Genomic DNA, 11,397 nt, shown 5'->3' on the forward strand with positions numbered 1-11,397 from the left:
GTGGCAACCACTAGCGTTCAGCCTGCAGCCCCGCTTCTCCCCAACATCTGGTATTCGGGCCCCAAATGTCGTGAAGTGCCCAGGCGGTTTAATGCGCGCCTTGCGCGGCTACTAGCATACGACGGCAAGCGGATGGCTTCATCCGGCTTTTGGACCGGTTTCTGGCAGGTTCGGTCCGTTACAGAGTGGCGCGCTGATGCCGTAAGCGCGTGACCTCGCCGCATCACCGCGCTCACGAACGCCACAACGCGGAACACTGCGTAACACGCCCAGGTCTGACACTGTCGGTTCCACTTCCCCCCCTGCCACCCCTTTGCGCCTGGCCCCTTCTGCCGCTACCCTAGCGCAAGAGAGCATGCAATCAATCAAGTGAACAAGTTGCTGTCCGCCGCGGCGTGTGCAACAAGCCATAACGTCCTCTCTGTGAGCCCCGCATGTTCGCATCCCTGAGAAGCTTCACGACGCCTTTAGCCAGTCCTGCTGATTGTGTATCCCACGTGGTCGAAGTTTCCCACACACGCACATACGGTACACGGATGCCCGCGCTCACGCGAAGGCATCACCTCTACAGCAGCCGTCAAGGCGCACGCCAAGCCATGCACTTGTTTCTCGGGGCTCAGCTGTATCAGCCACGTGCCTACAACAATCTGCCCCTTGCCATGTCCCATCGCGTCCACATCGACACGGGCAGGGCCGTGCACCCAATCTCAAGAAAGCTCACAACAAACGATTCGGTGGCATGCATGCGTCGCTGCCGTGGGCTTCATGGGCTCGTGCCCAGCAAGAAGCAGCCCTTTCATCACCGCAACTGCCCCCCGCCCGCAGCTCATACATGGGACGCGCCGTTACATGTTCGGGGAGTCGCGCGCACCGGCGGTGGGCTTGTGCTGCTCCTCCGCCGGGGGCTTACGCTGCACAGCAGTGGGAGGCAGCTCGGGGCGCTTGGGCTCGGGCTCGTGGCCATCGCCGGCGGACTGGACCGCGAACTCCGCCGCCAGCCGGGCAATGACCCACTCCAGCCATTGCTTGTCCTTGTCAGCCAGGCCGCTGATACCAGGGCGGAGCTTCTTGAGGAGGCTCTGCGGACAAGTGCGACAGTGGCGGGTTATTCTCCGGACACACGCACGGGCAACCGGATTGGCGGGAACCATGTACGGGGAGCGTCAGCGGTGGGCGCACGCCGCAACAGCGGCTGCCTGCGCGCGCTTGCTGCACTCGAGACGTGTGTGTCACAACAGTCAGCTACAGGCCTACAGCTAGCTGCATGTATGCACACGCAGGACCACACCCAGCGGAACCCCAGCTCACCAGCCCCTCCTTGCGCGTGAGCGCGCCGTCCACGCCGCCGCCAGTCTTGCCGGGCAGGATCATCCGCACCAGCGCCAGCGCCCGGTACTGCCGCGGCGCCATGGCCAGGTAGCCGCGCGCCAGCACCAGCGCCAGCGTGGGGCTGACGGCCCGCACCGTGCGGCCCAGCACCTGCTGCCAGGCCGCGCAGGACAGCACCCCGCCGCCACCGCCGCTGCTGCTGCTGTCCACCGCGTCCTCGCCGACGTCCTGCGCCTCGCCCTCCTCCTCGCCCTCGCCGTCATCACCCTCGGCACCGGGCTCTGCTTTGCCCGTGAACGCGGCCTTGAGACCCGGCATCTTGTCCAGGAAGTCATCGAGCAGGAAGGGCATCAGCCGATCCAGCTCCTGCCGGGCCATCTTGTCCACGGAGCTGCTCGAGCGGCGGGCGCCGGGGTTGCTGGAGGCGCGCACCATGTCCTTGACAATGGCGCGATGCAGCGTGATGCCATCCTTCCTGTTGCGCAGATCGGCCAGGCAGGCGTGGACGTCAGCCTTGAAGCGCAGCCAGGCCCGCTCGCCGCCGTCACCGTCGGCGTCGGCGGCGTCGGCGGTGTCGCGGTCGCCGCTCTCGTCGCCCCCGCCGTCGCTGCCGGTGCCCACCACGGCCGCCATGGCAGCCAGGTTGTCCATCTTGGCGGGGTGGTCGGCGAGCGTCTCGGCCAGCATCAGCTGCAGCTCGTTGAAGCTGACTCCCAGGATCTCCTCAAGCTGATTTCACCGGCCATATGGGCGGTGGCGCAGGGCGGGCAAGGTTACACGTACGGTACTAGGACATTTGTTCAAGTGACGCAAGTACTGGGGGTGTGTGCTTCCATGCGTGCGCCCCATATACTGTGTCAACCCCTAAAGTGCCCATCTCGGATGCCGAGACTGCCCACGCCCGCGGAGCTGAGGCGCATGCTGCTGTGACACACACGAGTGAGTGAGTGCAGCAGGCAAGCACGGTAACCTGTCTGGTGCCGGGCCAATCGGTGTATTGTGCGTCACACCGTCCCGCACCCCTTCCTAGGCCACAAACATACGGAGTCACACACGCCATCAAGGACTACCATACTCGCACCTGCATCAACGCCGCCTTCAGCTCGGGCTCGTCGTCTGCCATGCCACCCACCGCCATCAGGATGCGCCGCTGCTGCTCGAGCTCAGCCTGCAGCAGCGGGAGCACCGGTTGCATGCAGGTAGTAGCTCACCGTTGGGAAGGAAAACACTCCAAAACTCCCCTGCTTCACAACTGTGTCGCCTGGTGTTGTTGTCCTACCATCGCGCAGCCCCCTAATGAGGCCCTGACTGAGTATGAGGCCAATCACATGCAGGATCTCGGGCCCTCCCCAGGCCGGGTCATGGTGGGTCAGGCCCATGTGTGTATGCCGACTTACGATGCGAGTTTTGTTTGCGATGGCATCAACACGCGCCCGGCTAAGGTCATGGTCGAGGTCCTCCTGTATATACGGTACACACATCAGTCACGTGCTGGATGGCCGCCCCCGCGCCCCAAGTATGGGCATGGCAACGTACGATAAAGAAGGTTGCGTGCTCATCACGTACGACCCCACCTTGAGTTGCTGGCCAAACTCATAAAGCGCAGAGCTGAATACACGGATGCCGCCGCCGGCCTTGCTGCGGGAGGCAGGCAGCAGTGGGCCGGTGGCGATGGTGAAGGGGCCGGGCCGGGTGACGGACGGCGTGACGCGGCGGCACGCCACGACCGGTCGGGAAGCCAGGGCGCACCCGCTGCTGGCAGCAGCAGAGCGGGCGCTGCGCAGGCTGTTGGACAGCTGCATATTGGATGGGCGGCTCGAACGGGACGTGGAGTGAGGAGGCAGCACCTGCGTGTGTGTGCGAGTGCGGGTGGTGTGGCAGGGGCGTGCGCGTGTGAACCGGGTATGTGATGTGACAGCGACAGCGCAACAGCGCCTGCGTGGCATGAGGCCCTGACACAACAGAAGGTATGGAAGCCACAGATGTGGCACCGGCGTTCAAGGGGTTCAGCACACATAGCGGCAACCCAACGCGGGCGGCATATGGGTGCGCTAAGATGGCATGGATGGTCAGACGGGCAGTGAGGCAACTGGTGTGCCCTGTGCACAAATTGATGTTCCTGCACATCTCTCAACCTCGACATCGCTGCAATATCTACCCGGCGCAGCGTGCGCCACCCCTGGCTGCAGTTGACGCGACCCCTGTCAAAAGCATCCCGGCATCCCGGCAAACATCCCTGACGGCAGCCCGGCGCTAACCTGCTCAAGCGTCGCGCGACGGTAGCAGGCTAGACGTGATGACGTAACCGCGGCCTGGATGACGTAGGCAGGCAGGGCGCCACAAGCGCAGCAGCGGAGGCTCTCTGCGCCAGGCAGGGCAGGACGTGGCAGGAGGCCAGCAGCGAGGACAGCAGCGGACCACCACGCTTGTGTGTATGTTGTTTTACGCAGTCTTCAGTAACAAAGTGGATTGAATACTGTATGATGACTTTTGGACTGGGCATGAGGCGATCCGATTGTGCAAATCGAAAAGCTTCCGCAACGGACGGCGGTTGGGCACCGTGCCGAGGGCGCACCAGTAGTGTTTTGCTGAATTCCGTGCAAGCCCCCAACAGCCGCTATTGCAAGAACGCAAGTCCCTCGGCAGTCCTAACGCTTCTTCCCGCAGCGGCTGATGTGACTGGTGAGAACCCTTTGTAACATGGTTTTAAGGCGTATGGAGTTCCACTACTTCTCCTTGCATAGGACAGCTCCGTTCATTTGCTGCGCGTCCTCGCCGGGTCCCCGCGGGCACACCAACAGTCACATCAAGCAAGTTTAGCTCCAGGTCCCCAACTGTGGATTCTACAACTGCAAATAGGTACTAGGAATGCACTGGGCTTGTGATGTCTGGCGAACGACGCGGGTCGGCGTTGCATCGCTAGAAATTAGATTCGACATGTTGTTCCATGCCTTCCTGCACCGCTTTATAACCTGAAAGCTTTGCCGATAAAGGTGTCACGTAGTCGGTTCTGATGCGTTATCAGAACACAGGTTACCCCATCCAGAGCGGGCGCGCAAAAGGTCGCGCACGCAGGCACCCCTGCGCGCAAGCGAATGTTTTGAGATACGGGGCGTGTTTTGCGCGGGGAGGCGAACCAACCGAGCTGCACAAGCGGTGTTGAGCAACACCGGTTATAAATTTGCAACCACACATAGCACACGCACTCACACAGACGCACACACGGCACGCACGCACACGCTCACTGTCCGGGGGAGGGCAATATCAAAAAGGGGGGATTGCCAGATGGCCGGAAACTTGGCGTCTCTGCACCCAAGCTTACCGACCACCAGCCAGCAGCAACCGGGATGCTGCTTCACTTGGTCTGCCCGGTTTGGCTTCTCGCCACCACACACCGGGCAGAAACCACCCCCCTCACCAGTTCCCTCTCATTCACCCCAAAAGCGATTGCACTGCGCACATCATGCGTTTGGTTTGTGCGACACCGCTTCTGTGGAACACGAACACACCCGGACACTAGCACACAGACGCTCCCCCGGCAGACCGGAAAAACCATGGCGGGGAGCATACGCCCGTCCGCCATGCCGTCTGCCGGCCTGACCCCCCATACCAGTTCCTGCGTACTGCATTGCTGCTTCTGCATGGCTACTCCGGCGCCGCCGCTCCTGTGGGATGCCCCTTCCCGAACCGCTGCGGCAGTGAGCACCGCCGCAGCCGCAGCCATCCGTTCGGCCTTCCCCGATGTCTTCCGCGCCGCAGCTGCGGCAGTGAGCACCGCCGCAGCTATGCACTGCCTCGGCTCCTCGCCTATCCCTGTACCCTCTCCCCATGCCCCCAAAACCAAAGCTGCGGCAGTGAGCACCGCCGCAGCTACGCACCGCCCCCCCGCTGCAGCAACGCATCTCCGCCCGCGCTGATCCCGGTACGCTGTTGGTCAGCGGCCGCATATTCACGTCAAGCTATCCGTCATTCGTCGGCAGTTGGTCACCCGGATGCTAAACCGGGGGTGTTCGTCACCCAGACGACTTCCTGCTGGGGGAGTTTGTCGCCCAGACTCCTCCTGGGGGTCCAGTCACCCTGGGCGGGGGAGTTCGCACCCAGACTCCTCCTGGGAGAGTTAGTCACCCAGACTCCTCCTGGGAGAGTTCGTCACCCAGACTCCTCCTGGGAGAGTTCGTCACCCAGACTCCTCCTGGGCCTGCCGCGGCCGCAGACTACATGCTCTGTCGACGCGGTTTCGCCCGCTGCGGCTCGTGCTGCTGACCTCTCCGTGCCGGATCTCTCTCAAACGATAGTGCTCTCGCATTTTCTGGCTGCTACTCGCGCCTGCTGCTGCGCGCGCCTGCTGTGATCCCCAGCTCGCCCATGACCTGCATTCAAACGCCAAAGGGCCTCGCCAGCGGTGCATGCCTCACATCTTACCAGTCAACAAAAGAGAGCGCCAGCAAGCGCACGCGGCCTCCTAACCAGGCACTCGATAGCTTTCCGAAGCACGGCGGCATAAGTTGCTCGCTCATCAGCTACCGTACGCAAACGCAACTTAATAAAACAAACCACACAGAAAGACAGCATTTGAGACCTCGATGTGATGGTGAATGCGGCCTTCAGAGCGACACACGAAACCCCGGGCCCTGCACTTCTTACCCCTGCAACTGAACCACCTCCCGCTCAAACACTGCTCCCTACTTCAAAACTTGTTTTAAGCTCCGGTCAGTCGGCAAGCTCCTGGAGCCTTCGCTTACAACAGCCCTTCCGCCGTTGTTCACTGCCGTGTGCCCCTCGCAACCCCCAGTCAACTGATACAGCAACACACAGCACTAGCTCTGCTATGCGCATACCGTACGCGACTAACATATGTGAACGCCGCCTGCCAGTCCAGCACACCAGGCAACACACGCCACAGTACGACAGACGCCTCCCACGCACGCACCAACCATCTCACACATCCCAATTCAACGCAAAACCACCATCCCATCTATTGAAGCGACACCAGCTGGCGCACCGGCTGTGCATAGCCTCCAGAACTGGGAGTTTGACTCGCAACTACGAAGAAAAGGCTGCGTGGCCCTTATCCACGCTTGCCCGTATTATTAGTTGAGCTTGGCAAGCTTGTGCCTATTGCTGTTTTCAACACCACACAAGACATGCGCCACGAACCCACTCCCTCTCCCAATCTCCCATCTGTCCTCGCTCCCCGGCTTCCACCTTCCCGCCCAGGACGTTAAATAAACCTCCACCACCACCTAGACCACTTAGGCCATAGAGCTGCACAGCACTTAAGCACGTACCGAGCATGAAGGGGCAACTCTCATACCACAAATTCAACCTGTCCCCGAAGTGGGCTCGCTTGGCTGGTTCTCAAGCGGCCAGCTGAAAGTGCAACGCGTCACCTCCCATACACCGCGTACCCACCTCCATCACCCACCGTGCTACTGCGGCGGCGGCGGCGGCCGGTGCAACGCCGGCAGCCAGCCCATGCCAAAGGGCTCCAGCAATCAAATCTCCGCCACATCCCACGGCGGCCGTAACTGGCTGGCACGGCAGCGCTGCGGTGAGTCCGTGACCCCGGCGCGGGCAACCCAGCCAAGCTTTGCCCGACCCCGTGTCCTCCATCGTTGTATGTCACCATTTCCCTTTGAGGTGGCGACGGTTAGGTGCCCTTGCAAGCCCCGAGGCGACAGACACAACCCAGCCATGCCCAGGACGTAGCAACTACGGTACTACGGTTGCTTCTCAAAAGCCGGCGGGGCAGTGCTGCCGTGCGCCCTATGCGAGGAACCCGGGTATCCGCACCAATCTAAACTGGTGGTTCAGTGCATGGGCAGCCGCGGGCCCCGGAAGCACGACAGTGGCAACCACTAGCGTTCAGCCTGCAGCCCTGCTTCTCCCCAACATCTGGTATTCGGGCCCCAAATGTCGTGAAGTGCCCAGGCGGTTTAATGCGCGCCTTGCGCGGCTACTTCAGTTGGATGAAGCATACGACGGCAAGCGGATGGCAACCTCCAGCCTTTGGACCGGTTTCTGGCAGGTTCGGTCCGTTACAGGGTGTTGCGCTGATGTCGTAGTCGCGTGACCTCGCCGCATCACCGCGCTCACGAACGCCACAATTGGCAACACTGCGTAACACGCTGACATGCGCCATCACCGTTCTGGTAAAACTCCGCTACCGGGCACATCGTTGGTAAAACGCCACTACCAGGCACACGGGTTGTGTTGCATCGTCCGGATACGGTGCCAAGCAGCAGGCGACCCCGTATGGCCACTGAGTCCCTTAATTCCCGTTGCGCACCAGGGTGATCAATCCTAGCCGCTGACGGGGACGACCAGGTTCGTGTTATAACACTTGCTGTTCAGCGTAGAGCTGGCTGCTGCTGCGGGGCCTAGGCAGACCGACGCAGACTAAGGCGGCGGAGTAAGGGACAGAGGCATGCAAGGCTCGTGGGTTGGGTATGAGTTGTCACAGAGTGATAGTCATTCTGCTAGCTTGCGCTGGCGGCAACTCAACCGGCGAGCCAGGTCGCGGTTGAGTGCTATAAACCCCTCGGCAAGGCCCATGCAGCCCGCCATGCAGGGGATGACAAACCATCAGTAACACGGGCACACGGGCACAGGCTTCTAGCGGCCCGCCGCCCCGTCACGCCCCGGGGGCCTAGGTAGTTGCGCCGTGCCGCACACACGATATCACCCGACAACGCCCAGGTCTGACACTGTCGGTTCCTGTTCCACCCTGCCACCCCTTTATTTGCGCCTGACCCCTTCTGCCGCTACCCTGGCGCAAGAGAGCATGCAATCAAGCAAGTGAACAAGTTGCTGTCCGCCGCGGCGTGTGCAACAAGCGAGCCCCGCATGTTCGCATCCCTGAGAAGCTTCACGACGCCTTTAGCCAGTCCTGCTGATTGTGTATCCCACGTGGACGAAGTGTCCCACACCCGCACATACACGGATGCCCGCGCTCACGTGAAGACATCACCCGTACAGCACCCGTCAACGCCGCACGCCAAGCCATGCACCCATGCACCCAACAAACGATTCGGTGGCATGCATACGTCGCTGCCGTGGGCTTCATGGGCTCGTGCCCAGCAAGAAGCAGCCCTTTCATCACCGCAACTGCCCCCGCCCGCAGCTCATACATGGGACGCGCCGTTACATGTTCGGGGAGTCGCGCGCACCGGCGGTGGGCTTGTGCTGCTCCTCCGCCGGGGGCTCACGCTGCACAGCAGTGGGAGGCAGCTCGGGGCGCTTGGGCTCGGGCTCGTGGCCATCGCCGGCGGACTGGACCGCGAACTCCGCCGCCAGCCGGGCAATCACCCACTCCAGCCATTGCTTGTCCTTGTCAGCCAGGCCGCTGATACCAGGGCGGAGCTTCTTGAGGAGGCTCTGCGGACAAGTGCAACAGTGGCGGGTTAGTCTCCGGACGCACGCACGGGCAACCGGATTGGCGGGAACCATGTACGGGGAGCGTCAGCGGTGGGCGCACGCCGCAACAGCGGCTGCCTGCGCGCGCTTGCTGCACTCGAGACGTGTGTGTCACAACAGTCAGCTACAGGCCTACAGCTAGCTGCATGTATGCACACGCAGGACCACACCCAGCGGAACCCCAGCTCACCAGCCCCTCCTTGCGCGTGAGCGCGCCGTCCACGCCGCCGCCAGTCTTGCCGGGCAGGATCATCCGCACCAGCGCCAGCGCGCGGTACTGCCGCGGCGCCATGGCCAGGTAGCCGCGCGCCAGCACCAGCGCCAGCGTGGGGCTGACGGCCGGCACCGTGCGGCCCAGCACCTGCTGCCAGGCCGTGCAGGACAGCACCCCGCCGCCGCCGCCGCTGCTGCTGCTGTCCACCGCGTCCTCGCCGACGTCCTGCGCCTCGCCCTCCTCCTCGCCCTCGCCGTCATCACCCTCGGCACCGGGCTCTGCTTTGCCCGTGAACGCGGCCTTGAGACCCGGCATCTTGTCCAGGAAGTCATCAAGCAGGAAGGACACCATCCGATCCAGCTCCTGCCGGGCCATCTTGTCCACGGAGCTGCTCGAGCGGCGGGCGCCGGGGTTGCTGGAGGCGCGCACCATGTCCTTGACAATGGCGCGATGCAGCGTGATGCCATCCTTCCTGTTGAGCAGATCGGCCAGGCAGGCGCGGACCTCAGCCTTGAAGCGCAGCCAGGCCCGCTCGCCGCCGTCACCGTCGGCGTCGGCGGCGTCGGCGGTGCCGCGGTCGCCGCTCTCGTCGCCCCCGCCGTCGCTGCCGGTGCCCACCACGGCCGCCATGGCAGCCAGGTTGTCCATCTTGGCGGGGTGGTCGGCGAGCGTCTCGGCCAGCATCAGCTGCAGCTCGTTGAAGCTGACTCCCAGGATCTCCTCAAGCTGATTTCACCGGCCATATGGTCGGTGGCGCAGGGCGGGCAAGGTTACACGTACGGTATTAGGACATTTGTTCAAGTGACGCAAGTACTGGGGGTGTGTGCTTCCATGCGTGCGCCCCATATACTGTGTCACCCCCTAAAGTGTCCATCTCGGATGCCGAGACTGCCCACGCCCGCGGAGCTGAGGCGCATGCTGCTGTGACACACACGAGTGAGTGAGTGAGTGCAGCAGGCAAGCACGGTCACCTGTCTGGTGCCGGGCCAATCGGTGTACTGTGCGTCACACCGTCCCGCACCCCTTCCTAGGCCACAAACATACGGAGTCACACACGCCATCAAGGACTACCATACTCGCACCTGCATCAACGCCGCCTTCAGCTCGGGCTCGTCGTCTGCCATGCCACCCACCGCCATCAGGATGCGCCGCTGCTGCTCGAGCTCAGCCTGCAGCAGCGGGAGCACCGGTTGCATGCAGGTAGTAGCTCACCGTTGGGAAGGAAAACACTCCAAACTCCCCTGCTTCACAACTGTGTCGCCTGGTGTTATTGTTCTACCATCGCGCAGCCCCCTAATGAGGCCCTGACTGAGTATGAGGCCAATCACATGCAGGATCTCGGGCAGGCCGGGTCATGGTGGGTCAGGCCCATGTGTGTATGTCAACTTACGATGCGAGTTTTGTTTGTGATGGCATCAACACGCGCCCGGCTAAGGTCATGTTCAAGGTCCTCCTGTAAATACGGTACACACATCAGTCACGTGCCGCCTGCTGGATGGCCGCCCCCGCGCCCCAAGTATGGGCATGGCAACGTACGATAAAGAAGGTTGCGTGCTCATCACGTACGACCTCACCTTGAGCTGCTGGCCAAACTCATAAAGCGCAGAGCTGAATACACGGATGCCGCCGCCGGCCTTGCTGCGGGAGGCAGGCAGGAGCGGGCCGGTGACGATGGTGAAGGGGCCGGGCCGGGTGACGGACGGCGTGACGCGGCGGCACGCCACGACCGGTCGGGAAGCCAGGGCGCACCCGCTGCTGGCAGCAGCAGAGCGGGCGCTGCGCAGGCTGCTGGAAAGCTGCATATTGGATGGGCGGCTCGAACGGGACGTGGAGTGAGGAGGCAGCACCTGCGTGTGTGTGCGAGTGCGGGTGGTGTGGCAGGGGCGTGCGCGTGTGAACCGGGTATGTGATGTGACAGCGACAGCGCAACAGCGCCTGCGTGGCATGAGGCCCTGACACAACAGAAGTGGTGGAAGCCACAGATGTGGCACCGGCGTTCAAGGAGTTCAGCACACATAGCGGCAACCCAACGCGGGCGGCATATGGGTGCGCTGAGATGGCATGGATGGCCAGACGGGCAGTGAGGCAACTGGTGTGCCCTGTGCACAAATTGATGTTCCTGCACATCTCTCAACCTCGACATTGCTGCAATATCTACCCGGCGCAGCGTGCGCCACCCCTGGCTGCAGTTGACGCGACCCCAGTCCAAAGCATCTCGGCATCCCGCGCAAACATCCCTGCCTGACGGCAGCCCGGCGCTAACCTGCTCAAGCGTCGCGCGACGGTAGCAGGCTAGACGTGATGACGTAACCGCGGCCTGGATGACGTAGGCAGGCAGGGCGCCACAAGCGCAGCAGCGGAGGCTCTGTGCGCCAGGCAGGGCAGGAGGCCAGCAGCGAGGACAGCTAGCAGCGGACCACCACGCTCGTGTGTATGTT

General features: G+C 62.7%; 3 protein-coding genes across 3 annotated transcripts; all 3 read right to left on the minus strand.

The window, feature by feature from the left end:
- Positions 1-166: 166 nt before the first annotated feature.
- On the minus strand, positions 167-4,187 carry CHLRE_06g255600v5 (uncharacterized protein). Its single transcript, XM_043062692.1, has 6 exons — positions 3,558-4,187; positions 2,904-3,176; positions 2,727-2,789; positions 2,411-2,497; positions 1,309-2,058; positions 167-1,079 (listed from the first exon to the last, which is right to left on the minus strand). The coding sequence occupies exons 1-6, from the start codon at positions 3,561-3,563 to the stop codon at positions 846-848; spliced, it is 1,413 nt and encodes a 470-aa protein (XP_042923398.1). The 5' UTR covers positions 3,564-4,187; the 3' UTR covers positions 167-845.
- Positions 4,188-4,251: 64 nt separating this feature from the next.
- CHLRE_06g255626v5 (uncharacterized protein) lies at positions 4,252-7,307 on the minus strand. Its single transcript, XM_043062693.1, has 2 exons — positions 6,755-7,307; positions 4,252-6,594 (listed from the first exon to the last, which is right to left on the minus strand). Exons 1-2 carry the CDS (start codon positions 6,940-6,942, stop codon positions 6,582-6,584), a joined length of 201 nt encoding a protein of 66 aa, XP_042923399.1. The 5' UTR covers positions 6,943-7,307; the 3' UTR covers positions 4,252-6,581.
- A 48-nt stretch (positions 7,308-7,355) lies between these two features.
- On the minus strand, positions 7,356-11,397 carry CHLRE_06g255650v5 (uncharacterized protein). Its single transcript, XM_043062694.1, has 6 exons — positions 11,180-11,397; positions 10,534-10,806; positions 10,350-10,412; positions 10,042-10,128; positions 8,936-9,685; positions 7,356-8,706 (listed from the first exon to the last, which is right to left on the minus strand). Exons 1-6 carry the CDS (start codon positions 11,192-11,194, stop codon positions 8,473-8,475), a joined length of 1,422 nt encoding a protein of 473 aa, XP_042923400.1. The 5' UTR covers positions 11,195-11,397; the 3' UTR covers positions 7,356-8,472.

This window comes from Chlamydomonas reinhardtii, chromosome 6, assembly GCF_000002595.2.
Source record: "Chlamydomonas reinhardtii strain CC-503 cw92 mt+ chromosome 6, whole genome shotgun sequence".
In the NCBI taxonomy this organism is placed as follows: domain Eukaryota; kingdom Viridiplantae; phylum Chlorophyta; class Chlorophyceae; order Chlamydomonadales; family Chlamydomonadaceae; genus Chlamydomonas; species Chlamydomonas reinhardtii.